At 46.0% G+C, this 25,724-nt stretch overlaps 2 protein-coding genes across 2 annotated transcripts in view; both read right to left on the bottom strand.

The window, feature by feature from the left end:
* LOC306798267 (gallinacin-9) overlaps positions 1-18,909 on the bottom strand; it is a gene marked incomplete at its 3' end in the record, with an annotated part of 229,457 nt that extends 210,548 nt beyond the window's left edge. The window contains exon 1 of the mRNA XM_079298243.1: positions 18,906-18,909. The remainder of the gene's footprint in view (positions 1-18,905) is intronic.
* BLK (BLK proto-oncogene, Src family tyrosine kinase) overlaps positions 1-25,254 on the bottom strand; it is a 47,091-nt gene extending 21,837 nt beyond the window's left edge. Inside the window, exons 1-3 of the mRNA XM_079298201.1 lie at positions 24,864-25,254; positions 6,040-6,142; positions 3,713-3,761 (exon numbers count right to left, since the gene is read on the bottom strand). Coding sequence (XP_079154327.1) covers positions 3,713-3,761; positions 6,040-6,141 — 151 coding nt within the window. The 5' untranslated portion in view covers position 6,142; positions 24,864-25,254. The remainder of the gene's footprint in view (positions 1-3,712; positions 3,762-6,039; positions 6,143-24,863) is intronic.
* Positions 25,255-25,724: the final 470 nt, after the last annotated feature.

Below are 25,724 nucleotides of genomic sequence, written 5' to 3'. Positions count from 1 at the left end.
GAGGTGTATCCACACACCCTCCTGCTCCTCTTGACAGGGAAATAATGCAGTGATCACACTTGGAAAAATAGGAGCAAATCTGTAAAAATCTTCAAGCCCAGAGTGGCTGTGTGCTGCAGAAAATGGAAATGGAGTTTTGATCTCACAGCCACTGACGTAAGTGAAAATAAATGAAATTAAAAAGAGGGAAAGCAGCAAGGACAAAAAGGGTTTGTATGCTGAAAAAAAAAAATACTTTATCACCTCTTATCCCAAAATAGGCACTGAGAACAGTGCACACTGAAATGAGCCAGAAGAAAAGCTCTCTCTGCCCGAGCCAGCAGGAGTTGCCATCTCATGATGAAAGGAGCCCTTCCTGCCCCTGAATCCATGAGAAACACATGGAGAACACTGCCTGGGCCAGTTTGATCCACTCAGGCAGGAGAAGCTGCTCAGGGTTGAGAGGAGCTCTGCAGATAAAGCTGCCAGCCCCAGGACCTTGACTGGGAGCCAAACACATCCTGGCTCAGAGCTGCTGCCAGCAAAGGCTGATCCAGCAGGGTGAGTGCCAGGCTGGGGGCTCAACAGCAATGATTCAACCAGCCCTCCCACTGCTGGCCCATCCTGAAAGGGAGGTCTTTGCAAGCACCCCATGGCCACAAAGCCAGGCAGAGCATCACCCACTGGTTTGAGCCCTTTTGGGATGGTCTTGGTGTCAGGACCCCTTGGCCAGCTGGGTACACTGAGCTATGGGTTATTGCTGGTGGAGATGGGGTCAGCTTTCAGTTCCAGCCTGGCTGGCTGGAATCACTGACTCCTAAACTTGGAACAGACCTCTAAGGTCATCAAGTCCAGCCATTAACCCAGCACTGCCAAGGTAACCCCTAACCCATGTCCCCTGGCTTTTAAATCCCTCCAGGGATGGTGATTCCACTGTCTGGGCAGCCTGATCTGAAGATTGATAACACTTTTTGTGTAATTTTTTTCCTCCTAATATCAAATTTAACCCTTCCCTGGTGCAACTTAAAGCTATCTCCTCTTGTCCTTTCACTTTTTACCAGGGAGAAGAGCCCCTCCCTGGCCACAATCTGTTTTCAGGGAGTTGTGCAGAGCCACAAGGTTCCCCCTGAGCCTCCTCTGCTCCAGGCTGAGCCCCTCCAGCTCCCTCAGCCTCTTCTCAGATGTGCTCCAGATCAAGGTAAACATTTTTTATGAGAAGTTTTAATTTCTCACTGAAAACTCAGCCTTTTCAGTAGAAACAACCCTTCCTTTTCCCACTCCAGCCCAGACTCACGTTTCTGACAGCATTTCTTTCAAAAGCAAAACCACACTCAAGTAACAATAAAAAAGACCAAGAATTTCAGCATTAACTTAGAGATGCTGCAAAAGACCTCAAGCTCAGAGCATGCAAAGCTTCCACATCCTCAAACTCAGTCCTGTTCATATTCTGGGGTCAGCAGGAAGCAAGTGAAGAGATGGAAGAAGTTGTGGTTCTTCATCAGAAGAAATAACTTCACAGAGAGCTCAGCTCCTTGTGCTGTTACAGGTTATTAAAATGCCTGAGGACAAGCACCCAAAACCAGCAGTGGGATTTAAATCCAGCTGTGAGCAGCTGGCAGGACAAGGGCAGGGGTTATTTCACCTATTTTTTATGTCATATCCATCCAAGGCAAGCAAACAGCTGCTCTACCATGGGGCTCTTGGATTTGGGCCAGGACTTTGAAGTGCTGGGGGCTTTGGGGGTTCAAAATTAAAATTTTGGCTCCCCAGAGACATAAAAACAGCCTTAAAAACTTTGTGATTGCTCAGGGAATGGTGTTAAAATGAATGGGAAGCTGACATCATGGAAGAATCACCCCAAGTGGGAAAAGGATTGGTGATGCCACATCACTGAATGAAGAGATCTGCACCCCTTGTCTGCCTCTGTGTTACTCCCATGTGGATAAATAATGTCAGGAGGAGTTGGGTTTTCATTCAAAATTAATAAACAAATTATTTCTGAGATGGGGTGTGAAAGCTGGAAAGTGTGAAACAATTTCAACAACTCGAGATCAGAAAAAAAAAAAAAAAACGAAGAAAAATCATTCAAAACACAAGGAGAGAGAGAAAAAAAAAACCCACAAAAAACAACACAAAAATAATTTTAAAAAAGGCAAAATAAAGGGTTGATTTTACATCATATGCCATGGTTCCATAGCCAAAAATTTCCCTGTTTGATTTTAAAGTGCTCCCACAGGATTTAATTAATCTTTCTGAATTAATTTTTTTATATGATGTGATTGCCTGGATTTTGTGCTTTCTCTTTCAATTCACTTGAATTGCTGTCACTTAGAAGAAGATCTGTGGTGTCTCAAATATCTTGCATGGTTCTTATCAGCCCATTTTGCCACACAGGGCACAGTCAGATCATTTCAGGTAAACTCAGACACTGGCAGAGAAAAATAGGAAGTTTTCCAGACTGCCAGTGTGAATATTCCTCCAGAACTGGAACTGAATCTAGTGAACAAAATTAGTTTTGAGAGTTGCAAATGGCAAATATTGTACTTAATCCATTTTTTAGCATCTTTCAACTTCTGCCTTCAGGCATGAAGGAGAAGTAAAATCTGCCTCCCTGATCACAATTTCTGCTATGACTCTGACCAGAGTGGAAAAACCCCTGTGATAAAAATCCTGTGATAAAAACCCTGTGATAAAAATCCTGTGAAAATCTGCCAATCCCTGCTCAGCTGGGGACAGCATGGGCTGAAACGTGCCATGAAAACAATTCTGCAAAAAGAAAATGTAGTTTCTGGGAAAAAATGGTATTTCCATGAAAACACACCCCAGCTCACGTGGCTGATGATCTTCACCTCCCACAAATCTGATCTCCAAAACAAAAGGCAGATTTGAAGAATATTTTGATGTCTGTGCTTGGCCCATGGTAGGGATCCTCCATCACCACCCATAAGAAGATCTAAAACTGGCATTCCACCCATCCCATTTATTCACCACTCCCCTTTTCTCTTACCTCACTCCATCTCCCCTAACCCTATCCTTTCATCCACGTGCAGAATTTTCATGTGTTGCTAACTGCCCTCTTCCAAGCCTCCTCTATTCCCCACTCCCCTTCTAATTATCTCTCTGTCTTTAATCTGCAGAACTTTGACAGAAATACACATGAGCTGCTGCTGTAGGCTGGGCAGAGGGAGCTGAGGGCTCCTTTCTAAAAGACAAAAATCTCCAAACACCATCTGTGACCCACAGATAATTGCAGAGGTGGATGAAGCCAGCATCCCATTTCCAGGCAGGGGCTCTGTGCATCCTTATTTTATGTTCTTTCCTTTCTTCTCCTCCTTTTGTAGCCTCTCTGGCTCTCTGATGCCTGCTATTTCCTCTGAAATTTTCAGCTGGCTGGATAAAGCATGCTGCAGACAGGGCAGGGAAATCTCACACAGCTCCAGGCTCAGATCTCCCTTTGCTCCTCCAATCATGGAATCATGGAGGTGACCTCAAGGATCACCTGTTTCCAAAGCAGAGGGATTGCTTTTCCCTCTGGATTTCTTGGGTGAGCAAGGGAAAACTGGCAGCTGCAAGGACTGGGTGATGTAAGCTGAGTTTTCTGATAAACTCCCTGCCTGGCACAGCTGCAAACACAGAAACCACACATCTGTGACACCATGGCTTGTCCCCAAACCCTGACATTTGGGGACCCCCACCCTGCAAAACCCCACAGGCAAAGAAAACAGAACCCTACCTTGTGCAGAGGCTTGGTTCAGATGAGGGCTGTTGATAACTTGTCTCCCCTGTGATAGAAATAGAAAGGAAAAAGGAGATATTGATCACTTTGCTGTGTTTCAGGAAGAACTGATTTCAGCCTCACAGATGAGTGGGAGTTTGGTCCAGAGACCACTGCAAGCAGTCAGCAGCCCCTGTGCCTGGCTGCACACCTTGTTTTGGCACATTTTGCCATGAGGTGCTCAGAGCTGCCTCCACAGAAAGCTGGAGTAGCCCTCAGCTTCCCTCTGAGTTAAAAAAAGCAGGAACCTGCTGCCCACTCTTTTGGAGCCTGCTCTGTCCAACCCCTGCTCACTGGTGCCAGATTTTGGATCAGTGAGGGATGATATGGGAATGGTCTAATGGAGAAATGGCAACTGCAGGATTGTTGGAAGCAGAAAACCAGAGATATTGTCAGCCACAGTTGTCCCAAGGATCGTGGGTGTATGGTAGCCTTTGCTCAAGATTACATTCAAAAAGGAGCAGTGACTGCAACAGCAAGTTAATCAGAGAGCTGCAGAAATCACAGAATATTCAATGGTCCCTGGGGACACCCACTCAGGATATTCTATGATCCAGTGATTCTATGGTTCCTGAGATGGAAGGGGCCCACAGGGATCACGGATCCAGCTCTGGGTACTGCACAGACACCCCAATAATCCCCCCTGTGCACCCCTGAGAGCATTATCCAAACTCTCCTGGAGCTCTGGCAGCCTTGGGGCTCTGCCCATTCCCTGGGGAGCCCTTCCAGTGCCCCCCTCTGGGGGAAGAACCTTTCCCCAAAATCCAGACTAAATCTCCTCTGACACAGCTCCAGCTGCTCCCTTGGGTCCTGTCACTGGTCACAGAGAGCAGAGATTGCAGCTCCACTGTCCCTCAGGAGGAAATTGTAGACTGTGAAATTAAATAGCAACAAGCTACTGCAACCCATCTGGGCACAATTTTAAAATGTTGACTTTGTCCCATTGTTTGGTTTGGCCCCGCTGCTGGAACTGGCAAATTTTCTGCTGATTATTCCAAATTAGCTGGGATGGAACCAGATTGTTTTGGGGGATAACAGTTTGAAAATGGCCTTTACCCACCTTACAGTGCCAATGGTGGGTGTTTGACCACACCAGGTATTTTTATACTGGAGAAAAAGTGGTGAAATAAGAGCACAGACCTAAAAACACCTCGTGTTTTCTGCCTGCACCACCCTTTGACCCCAACTCTGCAGCAGTGAGGGATAGGAGCTGCTCATCTGCTGCCATTTCTCATTTAAGTGGAAGAAATTTGAATTTCCCCTGACATGTGAGAGCTGAGTGCCTGTGGCAAAAGATGGCAGAAGGTGGTCAGTGATACTGTATTTATACTGATAGTGGCTCCTCTCCAGTGAGCTGGAGAGAATGAAATTTAGGAAAATAACATCTTCTTGGTCAATCTGACATCTGCTGTCATGAAAACTGGACTGAATGGCCTTGGGAGAGCTCAGAAATGAAAGGGAAGGAGTGAAAAACATCTCCAGCTGTCATAAAGAGCAAGGATTGACAATTCCTCCCCTGTCCCTGGGCTCGAGATGGTTTTCACACGAGTTGCACCTCGAGTTCCTCCTGTGCTGGCTGCAGTGCTGACAGGGGCAAGGAAAGACAAAACAACTTCATGTCCTTTGGACAGCAACAGAGGTGAAGTGACTTACAAGCTTAAACAAGAAATTTGCCATTTGAGGTCTCCTAAATGCTTCTCCAGCTCCTTCCTGCTGTGTGTCCATGGCAGCAGAGGCTGAGGGAATGCAGAGGCAGCAGCAGGAGCCCAGAGTTTGTGATTCTCAGCTCACCCAGCACAGACTGGCTGCAGACCCTCCTTGCTGAACCTGCTGGGGACTCACAGTGCTGAAGTTTCCATTGTGGTTTGCAGCTCTGAATCTGACCCATCTTGCAAGTCAGCAACATCAGCTTGGGTTTCAAAGTGCTGATGAGAAGATATTTCAAAGTACCAATATACGGTATTTTAGGGGGTTTAAATATAGTTGAAAGGTTTCTTAGAGCCCTTCCCTGTCCAAAAGGGAACAGCTGGGAGGACCAGATTTCTCAGAAAAGCTGTGGAAATGTCCTCTGGATCCCTGGAAATGTCCAAGGCCAGGCTGGACAAGGCTTGGAGCAACCTGGGATAGTGGAAGGTGTCCCTGCCCATGGTAGGAGGTGGAACTGGATGGGTTTTCAGGTTCTTTCCAACCCATTTAATTCTGTGATTCTAAATATTGCCTGCATCGCTCCAGACACCAACTGAGTTGTGGGGTGATCCCAAAAGGACACAAAACTGCAGGCTTACCTTGGGTGGAGCAGGAGGAGGTTTTCCCCTGGTTTTTGGGTTGCCTCCAGAAATGTGTTTCTCATTGGGCATCAGCTGATTTTTGCTGCCAAACAACCCCATCCTGGAAGGAAAAGAAGAAATTGTTTTTAATGAGATTGCTCTTGGGGAAAGGTGCAGGCACTGAGGGACAAAACAGTCTTTGCATTTGTGAAGAACAAGCTGGAGAAGGTCAGAATGCAGAGCGAAGGGACAGTGAAGAGAGGAGCTGAAAACCATCCTGTGTGCAGTCCTGCTGCCTTGGACCTTGTGAACCCCATGGTTTCTGTTCCCACATGACTCTGGTGTTTCACACTTTCCAAATGAGGTTCAGACAGACACTATAAGTCACCAGAAAAAAAAACAAAAAAAAAAAGGAGGTTCAAATGATTGCTTTCTATTTGTCCCCTCTCCAACTCAGAGACCTGATATCAAACTTGCTCCAGAGCTGGAGGGATGAAGATGGATTTATCAACAGCCCTGTGCTGAACTGTGCAGCTGCACCAGGCCTTCAGGAGGGTCCCAGTGGCCCAGGAAGGAGCCACTTGAGGCTGCTCTGAGCTCTGTGCTCTCTGTGTCCCTCCCACGCAGCGCGGATGTGCCGCGCGCGGAGCCGGCCCCGCCGCTCCTCACCTTTCACATTTGCTTTGTCCAGGAACCTCTTTGGCCCTTTGGAACACTGTAAAAAGTCCAAGGAATGTGCTGCAGCTCACATCCATCCTGCCTGTAAAGTGTGGGCTGAGGGTTTGTCTCAGTCTGCAATATTCTGGTACAATGTGGTGGTTCGTAAAGGTTTGCTGAAATTTTTACTTGTCAAGACCTGGGCAATCTTTTTGATAAGGACTAATCAGTGCTGGATTTTTAAGATTGGTACATTTTTACACATCATAATTGTATATTGACAATGCATTTTATTTTTCTCAATAATAGTTATGGGAAAAACTTAGTTGAAAGATTTTTAAATAGTGATCAGAATTCCATTCTCCTGGGCGACCAATCACTGTGACATCAAGACCATGAGAAAACTGTTTCTTGTAGAGAAAACTCCATAAACAAAAAAAGGAATTCTCCTCTTCCAAGTAAATTAAAGACTATTTTAGAGATACTAAACGAACTGAGTTGTTTTCTGGATGTTTTCAGTGTAAAAGAAAAGAAGTATGTAGAGAGAAGAAAAGTGGCCTAAAGTTTTATTCTGAGGTTTTTTTATCCTTCTAGTAATTTCTAGTAATAAAGTTTCTCTTTGTACCATTTAAAGTTAAACCTGTTTCACCTTCCTCCTAATCCTAACTCAAAAGAGGAAAATTTCAAATTAGTAAACCAAAACCACTACATTAATTATTGTTTCCACCCGGTTTCAAACTAAAACCAAAACAATTTTTTGATGTGCTCTGGGTGTGGTTCTCCCAGAAATCATGGATTAAGTTTCCCTATACCCCTATGGATATCTCAGACCTCCTGGACACCTCAAGGATTGCTAGACAGAAATGGATCAAACCCTTTCCATGGATCATCATCTGGTCTGCATTAAGGTTTCCAAACTTGGGCTTGAGGAGTGTTTGACTTTCATCCTAGAAATGTAATTTCAGCTCTGGTCAGGAATTCTAGGATAATAATGGGTCTGGGTAGCTAAAATGGCCAAAACTCTCCTTGGAGCCTCAAAAATGAGGGAGCAGATGAAGCCAGCATTGCTGAAGTGCAGCATCCTGTGCCAAAGTCTGCCCCACCCCTGCTTGGAACCAAAGGCTTTGGAAGGTGTGGGCTACATGCCCAAAAAACCCCAAAATTCAAACCTTGAATGCTCAGAGCTGTGCAGAGACATGACTCCTGTTCTTGCCAAAACACCCCAAGGTCTGCAGTGATCATGGGGGATCAGGGGCCTCAGGACACCCCCAAATGTCAGTCTGGCACTGTCTTGGTAATCAAACTCCAACCAGTGTGCTCAGAAAAGCTCCCAGCAAGCCAGATTCACAGGGAAAAATATTCCAGTAAAAGCAACTTTTATTTTTTGCTTCTAGCAGGGATCTAATATTTCAAAATCTGGGACTCTGAAATTAGGTTTCTAATGGAGCCATCACAATATTTTAAGGTGTTTGATTTTTGTTTTAATGTCTTCTCCCTTCTGCTTTGATTTTATTATCACTGACAAGGTGTGCAAGATAGAAGAAATTGGTGAAATATTTCAGGATAGCCTGATACTCACTTCACCCCCATCCAAAACTCTTTAATCTCTGAGATTTCCTTTGACCTGGGTTTACAGATGGCCCATCCATCTGTCCCCAGGCCTCAGCTCTGCTCCAGGCACTGACAGCATGGTCAGAGAGGGAGTTTCTCCTATTAAATCAACCAGAGCAGCTCCTGCAGAAATTTCATTTTCATTTGGCAGCCTCCAGGTTTCACCCAGAGCTTGCTCTGCTTAGCAGATCTGGTGGTGAAATGGCACATGATTTATTAGTGGAGTTTTTCCTGCTCTTCCACTCAAACTTTGTGCCAGGATTTCAGATTCTGGATTGTTTTTGCCACGAGAGTGGATGGAATTTTCTTTTTATGCAGGGAACAGCAAGGTTATGATTTTAAGTCAAGGCTGGATGATGGGGAAGTTTTAGCTATCACTCATTACCAACTGTGAAAGACAGAAAATCCACCTACATGTTTGACACTGTTTTGTTGTCCTTGTTACAGTCTCACTGGAAAATTCTGGGATGTTTGATATATTCTGCTCCCAAATGAGGGATAATTCATGCAACTGCCATATTTTCATCACATTTAGGGAATGTGAGATACAGCAGGAGTCAATTTCCTTTGACTGCCAGTTGTGTCACAAGGATGATGTTATGGGAGGATTGACAGATCATCTATGGGATCATGGATGCTTCTTTTGGGGTTTTCAGCTGCTCTCAATGCGTGATGGCAACGAAAGATATTTGGGGCATCAAATAAATCCTCCCACACACATCCTCCCTCTCCCCTTCCTCTCTGGGCAACGTGATTCGTCCAACCATGAGAACACCAAGGTGCTCACATAATTATTGGGAAGACATAATTAATAAATAAGTAAATAAGTAAATAAATAAGCAAACAAACAAACAAACAAATAAATAAATAAATCTTGTTATTATTGTTGCTATTGTTATTATTGTCATTATTGTTATTATTATTATAATAAAATGTGTGTGATGGTTTGGGGGCCTGCAAAAGGGTATAAAACTCTGTTGGAGGTTGGACACACTGGACCAATTGATCTTCCAAGACAAGAGGCAGCTTCTGGATAGGTCCTCACCCTGGGCAGGGATACCTGCAGGACATCCAGCCCAAAGATGGGGAACACTCACTTTTGGGTGAGTGAGCTAAAGTTCTCAGTTCTAGTCAAAAGCACAGAGATAAATCCTGAAGTAGCTCCATAGGTGCTTTGCAATTGTGAATTCTGCAGGGCCAAAGGCTGAAAAATGTGTACATTTTAGCTGAAGTTGCTTACATTGTAATGCTTTAGTCATAGGCTGTTGATCAAATCTGAGACTAAGTGGAGTGAGCTACACTTAGATTCCTTTGAGCAGTTCAGAAAGAGAGGAGGTCTCGTGACTCAACAGGAGAAAATACAGCCTGGTGACATTATAAACATTGCAGCAGATGATGGAGCTGTTATTTAGATATCCACTGGCAATATTTATTGCATTAGCTATAAATCATAATCACCCACTTCACCACTGTGTCCTGCTTCTCTCCACTGGGTCAAGAATCTTCTTTCAGCTGCTCTGATATCCAGTGGCAGCACTGATGGGGCAGAATGGGAAAAGCCTGGAGGAACATCAACCCCAGCAGGGGTTTGGGGCCATCCCAGCCCTTCTGGCAGAGTTTGAGAGGAATGAGAACCACAACTTGACCCGTGCACCCCTGTGGGGACATTGCAGCCCTGTCTGCACCCTGCTGAGGCTGCAACCACCTCTCTGCACCCTGCACAGGCTCAGCTCTGTCCCCACGCACGTGTCGGAGTCACAGCCGTGCAAAAGCAGCTCAGAGAGGGGAACAACACAGCCCACCCCAAATCAAACCTCCCACAAAGGTCACTCACTCCCACCCACGCACAGAGGGGCCAGAACAGCTCTGGGGATTCACAGTCCCTACAAAACCCACCAGCCCCACTCTCCCAGTTGCCTCCACCACTTTTGGCACCGCCATCCTTTGGGCCAGCAGGTGTTTTACAAATCCCAAAATAGTCATCCAGACAAATATTGTTGGATACAGAGAGCTGCTGGTTCCCATTTCACAGCTGGTGGAACCTTCAATTGCTAAAAAGTGATTTTATTTTCACAAACAAAGGCGGTTGAGTTGAGTGTGTACGTCATGCAAACATGTTTCGCTTCTGGTTAATGTTTTTAAAAATTATCTTTACAAGAAAAAACAAATTAGTAAAGCCACTCAGAGTAGTTCTCCCACCCTGTTTTAACTTTTTTTTTCCAGTGGAAAGGAGCACTGGGGAAAACACAATAACTCAAAAAATCATGGAAATTTCTTTTTGTGAATTTATAGTTTTTCGCATCTAAAAATGTTGATTTCATTTATTAACTAAGAGCGGGGAAACTTTTTTTCCTCAAGCCTCCAAATTAATAAAACCAGGTTTTTTTTTAAAGTGGCCAAAAGTCAAAGCAGAACAAGAAGAGCAAAAAAGTTTTAAGGCAACACAAAGTTTTTTTCCATGTCCTACTTCATCAGGGAATTCAGTGATAGGACAAGGGGTAATGGGTTTAACTGAAAGAGGGGAAATTTAGGTCTGATATACAGAAGAAATTCTTCCTTGTGAGGATGGGGAAGTCCTGGCACAGGGTGCCCAGAGAAGCTGTGGCTGCCCCTGGATCTCTGGAAATGTTCCAGGACAGGTTGGACAGAGCTTGGAGCAACCTGGGATAGTGGAAGGTGTCCCTGCTCATGGCAGAGGGTGGAATGGGATGAAATTTAATGTCCCTTCCAACCCAAACCATTCTGGGATTTTCTGATTCTATATTCATTTAAAAAAAATTAGCAAAAACCAGCTTTAGAAACATAATTATGGAATTCTTGGGTTGGTCCTGTGCTGGTCCATGGGCTGGACTCAGTGATCCTTATGGAGCCCTTACAACTCAGGATATTCTACAAATTTATGAGTCCAGCTTAGTAGCTGCTAGGTTATGAGTAAGAAATATTTGACACAGAGATGTTCCTGCAAGAGCCAAGCTGAAGAAGCCAATGGACAGCAGGACAATGAGCTCTGGGGTGCAGCCAGCCCTGAATGAGTGGGACAGATGTGCAGGAACTCCAGATGTATGGGCAGAACCTCTAAAATGGGTTGGGTGCCCACATTGGGGAATGAAAGAATGCAATTTTAGCAGCCTTCACAGGGGTAGGTGAGGTGGCATTTTGGCTACAGAGAGGTTCAAGTGCTCCTGCAGGAATGAGTCAAAGGGAGCTCTCTGAAGATCATGGAATCATAGAATATCCTAAGTTGGAAAGAACCCACAAGGATCATGGATCCACCTCCTGGTCCTGCACAGACATCCCAACAATCCCACCCTGTGCATCCTTGGGAATGTTGTCCAAACACTCCTGGACCTCTGGCAGCTTTGGGAATGCCACCATTCCCTGGGGAGCCTGTTCAGTGCCTGACACCCTCTGGGGGAAGAACTTTTCAATAATATCCAATTTAAATCTCCCTGGACTCAGTTTCACACCATTGCCTCGGGTTCTGTCATTTCAAAGCTTTGCCCATCTCATTTTTACAGAGAGCAGCTCTGCACCACCTACTGCTGTTGGCTGCTTTCCTCTACCAGGGAAAAGGAAATGTGAAGTAATTTCTGATGAGAATCCATCACTTTCTGCAAGAGGGATGTGGAGGGCACTGACAGGCAGCCTTGGGATTGCATGGGCGGGCACAGGAAAGGAAACAACACCAAAATGAGCAGAAAAGCAGAAGTCTTGGCTCACCATTTGCCTCAACCCCACGAAACTGCCATGGAAAAAGAGGTTAATACCCAAGCAAGCCAATAGAGTTTCACTCTGAGGGCAGCTCCAAAAAAAAAAAAAAATCCCCTAAGGCTACTGAAATCACAAAATGAGAGCCCTTTCCATCCAGATTCTGCAGTGGGTGCAACAAAGTGTTTTAACAGCTCACCAATATACTTAAATTAATTTTAAAACTTAAGAATGTGTCTCTTTTTTTTTTTTTCTTTAAGAACACATTTGCAAAAGGAAATGGGTTCAAAAACCCTAAAAATTTACTTTGAAAATGTAGATCTATACTATTATCAAGGGTCTTAAATACTGAATTTCTCTATGCAAGTCCTCCCCTACCCTGAAAGAATTGCTGAAATCAATTCACTTCAGATGCAATAATTTAAGTATCCAGATTTGCATTTTTGCATCAGTGAGGAGTGAAAAAAGTTGAGTAAAAAAATTTCCTCCAGTTCTCAGCTCATCACAGATGCATTCAATTCCCTCAATAAAACAGCTCTTCAGAACATTTCCTGACCTGGCACCCTTGGATTGCTATGCAAGACACAAAATTGGAGAATTACTGAAGATCTTGGTGGATCAGCTCCTTAAATAAGAAGGAAGATTTGCTACCAAAGCAGTTTTTGCTGTGACTGTTTTCTGTTTCTGCTGGCTTTCAGTTAAGTCCTTTTTAGCTCATATTTTGAAATAATTTGGGGCTTTGTTGCTAAGAGGAGGTAAGAAGACAACTCTGAACCAAGGTGCTGGGCTATAAAGGGCACTGAAACAATGAGCAAGGTGTTTCTCAGAGGCAGAAGGTGAGGCCACAGCCATCCTCTGTGACACAGTGGCCAAAATCTGGCTGGTCCACCCCTGGAAGTGCTCCAGGCCAGGGTGGATGAGCCTTGGAGCAGCCTGGTCTAGTAGAAAGTGTCCCTTCCATTCCAAACCAAACCATTCTGTGATTCCATGGTTCCAGGGAGTCCCTGTGAAGGGCCCAGAGCAAGAAGCACCGTGGCTCTTGCTGGGGACTGAGGCAGGTGTTGGGTTTCCATGTTGCATCCTCACTGGAGAACTGGAATATCCCACTGGCAGCACTCAGATCCCTTCCCAGCCCTGATCTCTGGGGGTACCAGGCTGTGTTTGTGCAGTGAGGGCTCTGTCAAACACTCTGGTCCATGTCAAAGGTCCTTGAAGGGAAGGTGAAGAGCCCCCAGGAGCAGCCAGGCTCTGACTAAGGTGAGATGTCAATTGGGGCTGACCCATCATAAAATCTCACATACCAGAACCCCAAAACAGCTGTAGCTGCCTCCTCCTCTTGGCCCATCCTCCTCCTTCCCCATTCCAGTGCATCCCACACCTCTGGCTTGGATTCTGTCCAGGTCTCAGTCCTGAGCACAACCAATGTGGCCAAATTGTCTTGGAAATATCTGTTCCCTGGCAGCCCAGGGCAGATGGACAACAAATCCAGGAGCTTTGTGGTCCTGTGATTTATCCCTAAGTGAGGGGTACACATTTCAGGAAAGAGAGACTTATTTTAGGATCTCCTGCTACAATCCAAGCCAGATTTTCATTTCTATTACAATTTATATCTGCCCTAAATCTACCATGTTTCTTAGGCCATGATTTGCAGGTGAGCCTGGCTCAGGGGATTGAGCCAAGCAGAAAATCCATCTGTTCCAGGCCTTTTTGAAGAGTTGGGACAGTCTATGGGAGAAGGCTGTATGAGGCTGGGGGGGATGTGGGAGCACACAGAATTCCAGAAATCTTGAGTTTAAGCAGACGCAGAAAGTTTTTTTTGACAGGGAATTAAAAAGAGAAGAAGATAATAAAAGCTTCTTGCTCATTCCAGAAGAAGAAAACAGCCTCCTATTGCCAGAATGGTCATTCCTTAATCAAAACATCTGTCTGGAGGAAAAATGGCTGCTTACATTGAGCTTTGCATCCTGCTGGAAGCTGACAGATGCTGCTGGCCAGAAACAGAGGCAGGGATCAGGGTATTGCAGAGGGGAAAAGCAGCAGGGCAGAGTGTTTAAACCAGCTCTCCTCATGCTTCCCCCATGAGCTCAGCCCAGGCAGCAAGGTGGGAATGGCTCTGCAGGGCTCAGGGGGGCTGGGATGCACTGGAGTGGGGAGGAGGAGGAGGATGGCTCCAGGAGAATGAGGCACATCCCTCTGGGTACCTGCAGCCACCCTGGGGCTCTTCAGGTGTGATTTATGGCAAAGCTGCACTTCCTGCAGAGCATACTAAAAACACAAAATGAGCCCCCTTTCCATCCAGATTCTGCAGTGGGTGCAACAAAATGTTTTGAAACTCACTAATACTTAAATTAATTTTAAATTTAAGAATGTGTCTCTCCTTTTTTTTTTTTTTTCCCTAAGGAAATGGGTTCAAAACCCCTAAAAAATTACTTTGAAAATGCAGATCTATACTATTATCAAGGGTTTTAAATGTTGAATTTCTCTTTGCAAGTCCTCCCCTGCCCTGAAAGAATTCCTGAAATCAATTCACTTCAGATGCAATAATTTAAGTATCCAGATTTGCATCAGAGAGGAATGAAGAAGTTAAGTAAAAAAATTTCCCCCAGTTCTCAGCTCATCACAGATGCATTCAATTCTCTTTTCCCACAATAAAACAGCTCTTCAGAACATTTTCTGACCTGGTACCCTTGCAGGGTTCAGGGGTGGTGGGATGCACTGGAGTGGGGAGGAGGAGGATGGCTCCAGGAGAATGGGGCACATCCCTCTAGGTACCTGCAGCCACCCTGGGGTTCCTCAGGTGTGACAGGATTTATGACTAAACTGCACTGCCCAGCAGCACTTCCTGCAGAACCTGGAATTTCAACCCAAATTTCAACCCAAACCTCTCTCTGCACAATTGTGGATATGGGTCCTGAGTGAGTTGGGGCACAGCAGGGAAAAATCCCCTCTGCAGGCCACCCTTATGTGACATCCAAACCCTATGGAAATGGGAGGTTGGGAATTGAGGGACAAGGACAAGGGACATGGAATTCTTGGGCAGAATCTCCATTCCACAGCACCTGGAGGACACATCACAGGAATCTGTAGGGATTTGGGGCAGTCCTGTCCTTCCCAGCCCTGAGAACATGAGGAGATGGATGGGCTCCACACCTTTGTATGTGGCCACCCAAACTTCTGCCCTTCCTGGAGGGCCTGCATCCCAGAGGATGATTTTCCTAGGAAGAGGAGAAATGAACCTGGTGGAAGGCTGGTGCTCAGTTCCTTGGATCAGGTCTTGGAGGGAATGATTCTCCCTTCCACTCAGCTGAGGCAAAGGGCTGTAGGGGAGGATGTACATCTCCAATTCCCCACCTGAACACCTCCAGCTGCATGTCAGGAATAGCAATGGGAGGCCAGGGCACTTCCCTACTCATCACAGCTGTGTCCAGCTCCTGTCAGCCTTCCCTACACATAAACACTCTCCTGTTGCACCCACTGCAGAATTTGGATGGAAAGGGGCTCGTTTGGTGATTTCAGTAGGCTCTGCAGGAAGTGCTGCTGGGCAGTGCAGTTTTGTCATAAATCACACCTGAAGAACCCCAGAGTGGCTGCAGGTACCCAGAGGGATGTGCCTCATTCTCCTAGACCCATCCTAAACCTCCTTTAGCAGCAGACTGAGGGAACAGCATCCCTGCAAACCATCCCTTGGCGCGCTGGGAAGGGCCTCCATCACCTCCTTAACCCACAGATGGTGGGGAGAGGAAACAGGACAAGCATGGGAGAGCAGATGAAGGCAGAGAAAAACCTGCTGGGCTTCTCCCCACACTCAGGGGGATGTGGATGGGGGTGGGATGTTCCCACTTGCCTGCTTCCCACGCTGCTGCTCCTGGGGACGCGCTCCGAGGACGCACGAGCCGCTGGCCGAACCCATGACAGATGCTCCATGGGGCTGAAGGCCCTCCCCAAATTTTTCTTTCAGAGCCCTCTGGCTTCCACCACATCCACACCATCCACGAGAGCAGCAGCTTTGCACCCCTGGATTGCAGGAGCAGCCTGGTTTTGCAAAGGCTTTTTAATGGGGTTTCTTTTTTTAATCAGGTCTCTGTGTCAGAACTGACTCTTTTCTCCCCCCCTAAGGATTCCTTGCTCTATTTTGATTTTAAAAATGATCACCTGGGAGGGGGTGGGATTTGCACTTCCCAGACAACCTGGCCAATGAAAATAACAGTGAGGAAGGCGAGAAACACAGAGAGAATCCAGACACAAACCCCAGCAAATGCCACAGGCTGTTAACAGCTCTCCCTGAAAACAGTGAAAATTATGTGAATGGATTGTGCTTCCACTACTCAAACCACCAAATTTTAGGAAACAACCCAACAAACTGGCTTTGCAATGACCTTTCCTTTCTGTGCCTAAAAAAGGACATTTTACTGATTAAATACATCTTGTTCCAGCCAGCCCCATCCCTCTATGAACCTACTCAACCATTGCAGCGTGGTCTAACGAATTAAGACCTGGCCAGAGACTTGTGGGTGGTTCTGAGGAAGTGACTTTCTCATTTTGCCTCAGCATGTTCAATTGAGAGACTGAAACTCCGTCCTGGGAGGGAAATGTTGTATAAGAAGCAGGATTTGTTTCTACAGAGGCTTCCCATGGTGGGTGTGTGACGAGCTGGGGTGTTCTCAGTGTGTTTTCTGAAGCTGTTACAAACACAAGGCCCCCCAAAAACCACCATGCACACCTCTGTGGGTAATTGTGTGGCGTCATGTCTGTGTTCTAAGTGGCAGCAGGAGGGAAAAGGACATTTGTTCTCAGCCAGCTGGAGGCTGGGATGACCTCACATCGTTTACACGTCATCTGCCCCCACTGAGCAGCACAAACACCAGCCAACATCTGCCGGGGGTGATGCACATGATAAAGGTCACCCCACACTGGGGATGGTGTTTACAAAAGCTTCAGAGGGCAGGTCTGAGCTGAGGTCATGGCAGAAAACCTTCACCAGCCACAGGACACAAGGACAACAGGCTGAGGACACCATGGGGTGTGGGGTGGGGGTGGCAGCTCCAGCACGTGGCTGGTGAAACATCTGGAAGCACAGCATGGGAATCAGCCTTGGCTCTGCAGCTGTGCTCCTGGCAGAGGAACACCACCCCATGCAGGGCTGCAAGGCTGGGCCTCACACAGGGGCCTGAAAGCCCTTGGGGGTCACCCTGGAGGGTCAGCACGGAATCTCAGAAATCTCTAAATCACAGATTTCTACAATTCCAGAATCCCAGAATTTCAGAAGCCCAGAATTATAGAATCCCAGAATCCCTAAATCCAAGATTTCTAGAATGCCAGAATCCCAGAATCATAGAATTCCAGAATTTCAGAATCCCAGAATCCCTAAATCCCAGATTTATAGAATTCCAGAATCCCAGAAATTCAGAATCTCTAAATCCCAGATTTCTAGAATTCCAGAATCTCAGAATCTCTAAATCCCAGATTTCTAGAATCCCAGAATCATAGAATTCCAGAATCCCAGAATTTCAGAATCCCAGAATCTCTAAATCCCAGATTTCTAGAATTCCAGAATCTCAGAATTTCAGAATTCCAAATTTCAGAATCCCAGATTTCTAGAATTCCAGAATCCCAGAAATTCAGAATCTCTAAATTCCAGATTTCTAGAATTCCAGAATCATAGAATTCCAGAATCCCAGAATCATAGAATCCCAGAATAGTTTGGATTGGAAGGTACTCTGGAGATCACCCAGTCCAACCCTCCTGCTAAGACAGGGTCACCTGGAGCAGGTGACACAGGAACACATTCAGGTGTGTTTGGAATTTCTCCAGAGAAGAAACTCCACACCCTCCCTGGGCAGCTGTTCCAGTGCTCTGCCATCCTCTACATAAAGAATTTCTTCATCATGGTTGAGGTGGAGCTTTTTAGGTTTATTTTATGTCCACTCCTGCTCATGCTGTGGCTGGGCAGAGCTGGGAAGAGCCTGGCACCATCCCCTGACACCCTGCAAGCCTGGGTGACACTGATACAAGCAGGACAGACACCCAGGTGTGCCAGAAATGAGGAAGCCCTTGCAGATTTGCCAAACTTCCCTCTTGCCAATTGGCATTTTCCCTTCCCAGCTCTCCTCCAGCTGAGGGCAGGGGATGGAGATGGAGCTGCTCAGGTTTGGGGCTGGGGAAGAAGAGGACAGGGCCAGGTTAGGTGGAGTGCTTTGAGCTTTAGGAAAGGGCCTCACCATTTGGTGGGTGACCTCTCTTTGCTAAATGAGCTTCATTTCCTACCCCTCTGAAAAGGGAAGTTGCTCTTTTAGAAAGCTGCTGAGGTGGGAAGGAGGAGCCACAGCACAGGCTGAGCACTGAAGTGGTGCCTGGCAGGTCATCCTGGGAACAGGGTGACATGGTGGCAGCTCCAGACAGAAACCTGCTTCTGGTCTGAGACACATTCCCACTGCTGGCAGCAGGGAAACCCAGCAGCTGCAGCTCCCAGGCAGCTCAAAAACAAGAATTAAAAACAAAAATGGCTGGATGTGGTGTGGTTTGCCTTCTGCACCTTTCTGGTATTTAAGGTATCCTGAGTGTCAGCTGGGGCACATCCATTCATCCTGTTTCCTCCAGCCTGGGGATCTGGAGGCCATGAGATGGATCTTCTGGAGCCCACTTGGCTTCCTCAGCCCAGGGATGTGCTCTGGAAGCAGCTGGAGGAGGAGCCCTGAGAAAGCTTGTGAAAAAGGGCACTAAGAGGAAGAAAGTCTCTCACTTGCAGCTCCCAGTAGCTCCAGATGTGCTCCATCTGTCCCTGTTCCCCCGACCTGGAAGCACAGGCTGGGATCTCACCCAGCCAAGCAGGGGCTTGCTGTGGCTTCCACCCTGCTCTCACCTCATACATCAGCCCCAGATGTTCTCCAGCATCCTTGCAGCCCCTGCACCAGTGTGAAATCATGGAATTACACAATCACAGACTGGGTTGGGTTGGAAGGGAAAATAAAGCTCATCCAGTGCCACCCCTGCCATGGGCAGGGACACCTTCCACTGTCCCAGGTTGATCCAAACCCATCCAGCCTGGCCCTGGACACTACCAGAGATCCAGGGGCAGCCACAGCTCTGGGAAACCTCTGCCAGGACATCCCCACCCTCACAGGGAACAAATCCTCCCCAGTATCCCATCTAAACCTACTCTCTGTCAGTGTGAAGGCATTCCTGGGACATGAGGAAATCTCCCTCCAGATGCCCCCAAAGCCCACCAGGATGACCCCACAGCCAGACTCCTGCAGTGGTGAGCCCTGCACATCCTCCTTCTGCAGCAATGCCCATCCCAGGGCATGTTATCCATTCCACACTGAACCAAAGGCATTGCTGCTGGGATTTCTGCTGCACAGGTGACTCCAGCTTTGCTCTGAACCCTCCAAGAAGGATGAAGGTGCCTCTTATCTCCCAGCTGGTCCCAGGACTTGTTCCCCATCCTGCTGCTGCAAAAAAAAAAGCTGGGCAGCTCATTTCTTCCTCATTGTTTTCATGGTTTGGCCAAACTTTCCTCTTCCCTTTCAGGAATGAGTAGTCCCTTTACCATCAGAACCTCCCTGTTCCCACTCCTCTAGCAGAATAAAACCTTACTCACAGTGTCCTCTTGGTCCTGGAAGAGGTTGATAATAATGAGTTGTTATAATCAAACCATCAGACTCCATTTTGAGAGTCCATTTTTGGAGCTCTCCCAGGACTTTTTGAAACAGGCAATATCAGTGTTCCTTTCCCACTCTTCAATATTTGGTGGTCACCAGAAGCTGTGGTGCCTCCTGGATTATATTTACCCATGGGTGTTTATTATGTTTATTTAAAATCTATCCTGATTTCTCCTGTTGGATCTCAGCTTATCCCTTTTTTGCTGGTTTGAAGGAAATCAGAGGATTTTCCCTGGTCCCATCCCTGTGTTTGGGGTGACACTCAGACACCAGATCACCCTGAGTGTGGGATGAAGATGGGGTCCCTCTTGTTTCACTAGCATTATTTATTATCAAATCCCAATGGTTTTGCAGGGGTATCTCCAGGGGCTGGGATGAAAATGCAGATTTTGCCTGATGGCAACTGGGAGATATTCTGCTAGTAATTGCCACAAAGAGATTTTGTCAGGATCCTGTGAGGAAAAGCCTTTTTGGACAGAGAAAGTGGCTCCTACCCAGACCAGTCCTCCCTGCCAGGCTTGTTCTACAATCAAACATGACTATTCTTATCTGCTTGCAGCAGCCAATTCCTTGTCTCAATATTATTTTCTTTCTGATGTTCATAAATAATACTGTTAAATCCCTTATCCAAAATTAGATTAACTCGATTTTCAGAATTAAAATAATATCAAAATCTCCTTATGGTGTTCAAAGGAGACAGAAATGTGGCAGAACAAAGCCAAACCTCACAACCAGGTTTGTTACAGAAAGTTATTATTTATGGCACTGAAATTATGGGGCTGATCCACTCTCAGGTTACCTCACATTTGATCTGGCCTCAATTTATTGCTTCAGAGCCAGAAGAAATCATATTTCCAAAAGTTTCTTGCTTTGTCCATCCTCTGCCTGGCATCAGCAGTACTTCATTAAAACAACCAGGATTTCTTCTCACCTGGTTGAGACCAGTCTTGTACAGAGTCTCACATTCACAATTCCCTTCCACTCACAGTTATTATTCCTTGGCAGACCACTCAGTGACTTTTAGAATGCTTTTTCCAACTTTTTCCCCATAATTTTCAGGGATAAAAAAAAAGCATTCCATGGTAAATCACCACCTTTCAAAAGGTTCTGTCACAGAAACACCACGAATATTGGCACTTTCCACTGGAAAAAAAGAATAATAATCCTGCAAGTTTGCTGCACTAATGTCTCAGGCAGCTGTGCTCTTCTTCCTCTACTTCTAAAATGGTCAAGGCCAAATATGCAAGAAACAGCCAGGAAAAAATGTTGAGATAAAAATAAATTTAAAGCTTTTCTATCAATTTCTCCATGTGCTTAGCACAACATCACTTCTCCCTCTTTCCTTCCCCCATTACAGGTGACACATTGATTTTTCCACAACCTCTATTCAAAATCCACTTCTCAAGCATCATCCTCCCCTAGGCACATTTTTTTTCTGTCCCAAATTTCATGGTTCCAGGTCGTTCATATAACCCTGGATTCCACCATGGCTCAGGTGTTGGGTGAGGAACTGCCTGGGCTGAAAGGAGTCTGGCAGTTCCTCTGCATGAGGATTTTTGTTATAATTTTCTTTCCCAGATTTCATGGAGAATAGGGAGCTTCCATGAGTGAGAAAATATCATTTGGGACTTTGGGGACCTGGGCATGGGGCAAACATCTCTTTTACCTCTTGGCTGTAAAGTGTCTTTCAAAGGACAAAGAGTTTTCCACCAAAGAGTTTCCCACCCAACCTTCATCCACCAAAATCATTCCTGATTCTGCCATGACCAAGGCAGACCAGATATCCTGGACACTGAGTAATTTTTCATTCTCCTCTGCTCATTAAGCAGCAAAGAATTCATTTGTGAGCCATGTGTTTATTATTTCTGCTGTGTCTCCTACGTGCCTGACACACAGGACCCCAGGGGTGCTGCTGGCTGCTTTTTGATCAGCAACACATTCCAGGAAGAGCAGAAATCAGCAGTGAGATTGGCTTAAATCTGGAAAGCTATTTTATGAGTATGTAAGTAAATAAACAGAGAGGGGGAAATGCAGGGGGATGATTTTGAAAAGCACATTTCAGTTCAGAAGCCGCGTGCGTTTCGCAGGGTGCAGGAATGCAGGACTGGCACCACGAAGGTTGTTCATCTTTTACTTCAAAGCTTTCAGTGATGGAAATTCCCACTGCTTCCCATCTCTCTATCCCTGCTCTCCAGTTCCCAGAGTCTTAAAATGACTTTCTAATCACCACCACTAATTTCCTTCACTGACTGCCCAGCCTGCCCATGGTGGGTGTGTCCAAGGTCAGGTTGAACAGGGCTTGGAAAAACCTGGGATAACAGAAGTTTGTCTGTCCATGGCAGGGAGTTGGAATGAGCTGGTCCTTAAGGTCCCTTCCAACACAAACCATTCCATCATTCCATGGTGGACAGCAAATTTATTCCCTCCCTCTTTGCTGTGTCTCCAGCAAATGAAGGAACAATCATTTCTTGCAGTAATTTCACACCTTTCACACCTTTGCTCAACTGCGTCCCCCTCCTTCAGGCATTTATCACTGGGTTTGGGAGTTTGAAAAGCCAAGGCCACAACATTTTTGAAATTAAAACTGACCAGCATTAACAAAGACAAAATTGCTCTGTGAAACCACAGGACCATTGTTCTCCTGCTCAATTGCAGCTTTTTCTTGGAAAAAATTCTAATTGAAACCCATTTCTTTACTTCAACACAAGGAGCTGCTGTGGTTTGAGTTTGGTTTTTGGCTGGATATTGTGATGGATTTAAACCTGGCATGAAAAACAGGCTGACCTGTGAGAGGCAAATATCTTGTCCAGCATGAAATATTGGAATTCTGGTTTACATTCCTATTTATTTTTAAGCAAGAACCATGACCCTGCATAGTTGCTTTGCCCAGTGATGTCCAGTGATGCAGCTTCTCCTTCCACAAGCAGCATCAGGACCCTGGGGCTGTGATTTGTTGCCAAGACCTCTGCAAGGGGGAATTTCATCCTTTTTTACCCCCACCAGCTACTTTTAATCTTGCAATGTGGAGTCAGCCTCATGAAAAAAGCTGACTTGCACCACATGGAATTAAGATATGGATGGAAACTTTGGGGCTGGTGAGGATTCCAGCAGGATTTAGCCCCAGGTGTCCTGAAAGATTTTTTGCCTGTGATAGAACCCCTGCAGGAAATTATTGGCTGCAAGGGAACTCACCCACATGGAGGCAATGCTTGGTTGCCTCCAGAGACTGGTGAACCATGAGGAAACAACTTTTTAAATTTTTTTTTAACACAGATGAAATGGAAAGAATGAGGGGAAGGAAGGAAGGATGGTGAATAGTGATGAAGTAACAGCCTGCCCAGGAGCTCCTGCTCTGCTCAGCACAGCCCTGTGAAATCCATCCAGGTGAATTCCCCCTTTCCACACTTCCTTGAGATGACAGAAAAACCTGAGCTGTTTCTGAAAATGTCCTCAAGGCCTTTTGAATGCTGATGTGCCCATCAAGGTGCCACAGAGAATTAAAGGTTGTAAGGTCAGTCAGGAAGAAAGTGGCAAAGCAGAAATCAAGGAGCTGAAAGCTGTATTTGAAAGGGAATGGGATGCCCATCCTGGGACATTGTGGGTTTAGTTATGAGCAGCAGGGAGCACACCATATCAGCTGAAAGCCCAGGGTATTACAGCATCCTAGAACACCCCACACTGATTAAATGGAACATGGGAATTTATGGAAAAGAAGATGAAGAATAATCAGCAGCACCTTTGCAAAATTTTCACGTAAAATATGCCTTGTGTCTTTCCTCCTCTACCAGAAAATTCAGGTTTTGACTTTGCAATCCTCATGGGGCAGCAATAGCCCTGTGTTGGCAGAACAAAACAAGAATGGGCCAGAAGGGTTTTTTCACTGACTTTTGGGTACCAACATAATGGAAATGCTGCAGGAGGTCTGGCAGAAGAAAGCAGAATATGAACAAGAAATCACAAGCTCTGCAGCCCTCAAATCTTCTGATAAAAATGACTTAAACCTTGACAGAATGACTGACTGAGCATGCTAATGAGGGTGCCTGGGCTGCCCTGCAGCTGTCCTTTTTTTATTCCTCATTTCCATCTGCCTTCTCCATCTCCAGCACATACCAGAGCCAGGACCCTGTGCATGTGCTCTGCATGAAGCAGGAGCTCTCACTGCTGGCAGTGTCCTGGTTTTGCCCTGTTAAAGATCCAAAATCAATTAAATATCAGAGCAGCCCATCAGGAAAGGCAAGAAATAGCTCCAAATCATGAGTGGGGTAAGTAAAGCACTTTGAAGAGTGTTCAGTGGGGCATCATCAGCCACAAAGCCCCAAGGAAACACCTGAGGAGGTCTGAGATGCAAATTCCCCACAACACAGCAAGGGCTATTCCCTCCCAAAAGTGCCAGAGCAAGCACAGATATCCTGAAATATCCATGCTCCATCTTAGAGCTCTGGAATTTTGAGCCTGACCTAAATTTTAATCAGGAATGAAAGTTACAGGCTAAGAGCAGATCCTGGGGAGTGACCAGGGTAGAAGCAGCAAGTTCACTCTTCTTATAGGTCTGTTGGAGATTTCCAACTTTGCCAGAATCTTTTCCCACAACCAGCATTAACTTTGCAGTGGTTTTACCAGCTTCAGTGGAAGAGCAGGTTAAAGCAAAATGTTGCATCCAGTGAGACCATTTAAACTATCTATGGGGTGGAAGAAAGCAAAAGCTCTCAAAAATCCCAAATGTGCATCTCTACAAACAGGGAATTAAAGATCTGACCTTTCCCTGCACCCAAAGTTTGCTGATTCCACCTCAGCTTCAAAACTGGGTGTCCCTGATTTCACATTCTCCTTATTTCACTCTAATTTCCAAGAAATTCATTTGGGTGAAACTCATTCACTCCTGGCCATCATCTGCTTTTCACTGTTTTTAAGAGAAAAAAAGTTCACTTGTTCTTGAGAGAAAAACACTGTGTGAGGATCAGTCCCACCTCAGAGCATCCCCAATCCCAGCACTGGGAAGCTGCCAGAAGGAAAGACAGACACATCCTGGTCCACAGCAGCAGTTTGGCTCCCTGGGTGTTCCACTGTAATCCTAAAAGCCTTAATAATCACTGGTCCATAGATGGGCCAAATATTTAAATACTCTAAGGGAAAACACCCAGTGGAGCACCAGGCAACAAACAGGCAGCAGGAAGGAAGGAAAACTGCTGGAAAATCATTTGCACTTACCTTGAGAGTCCTGTGTGCAGATTAAATCATATCCCACTCAATCCCAGCTGTCCACCAGAGTTGAAAAACCCCTTCCAGATCATCAGTTTGGGGCCATCAGCTCCTTTTGATGAGTTTCAAACTTTGGAACGTGCAGAAAGAGAAAAACCTTTTAATTCTTCTTGGTGTTGAGCTGCTGTTGGTGGTTTCCTGTTGCCAACAGCTGAATGACAAATGGAGCTGGTTTGTTGCACTTATAGCAGTGGAGGGCTGGCAGTGTGACCACACTTCTCACACACTGCTAATATTAGATTGGGGTCTACCTTAGAAGAAGCCACAGAGGCTCCTCAGGCTGTAAGGAGTCTGGTCCTGCTGCAAACAGGGCCCTGAATTCAGGCTGGGGTGAGGTGAAAGTCATCCCCTGGAGCCTCAGAGGATAAAGCTGGTCTGAAAATGGGAGGGGAAATGTGGGTCTGGGGTTGTGTAAATCGGCCCATTCACAGCCCAGAGCAGCCAATTGAAGGGTGGGGTTATTTATTGCCTGCACTTGGCTTTCAGAGAGCTTATCACCAGTCAGGTTCGAGCCTGAGAAGTTTCTTTTTTTGTAATCAGCTGGTTTACGGGGCTGTGACCTCGCTCACTTTCCATTTGAGGTTCTGTTTCTGCTTCAGATCTCACCTAAAGGCTCTGGCCATGTTCTTCCTCCTTTCTTCAAAGAGTACAAGACAGCTGATGCCATTTAGGGCATGGGAGGAAGAGCACAGGAGACAGCTGACAGCACATCCTGGTGTCTCTTTATCACTTGTGTGTGAGTTTTATTTTTTTTCTTTCAATTAACTGCTGTGCTGAGCACCCAGAGCCCATCTGGAGCTGCCCTGGTGG

This window comes from Erithacus rubecula, assembly GCF_903797595.1.
Source record: "Erithacus rubecula genome assembly, chromosome: 2".
Taxonomy (NCBI): domain Eukaryota; kingdom Metazoa; phylum Chordata; class Aves; order Passeriformes; family Muscicapidae; genus Erithacus; species Erithacus rubecula.
This window is presented reverse-complemented; position numbering and strand designations above follow the sequence as displayed.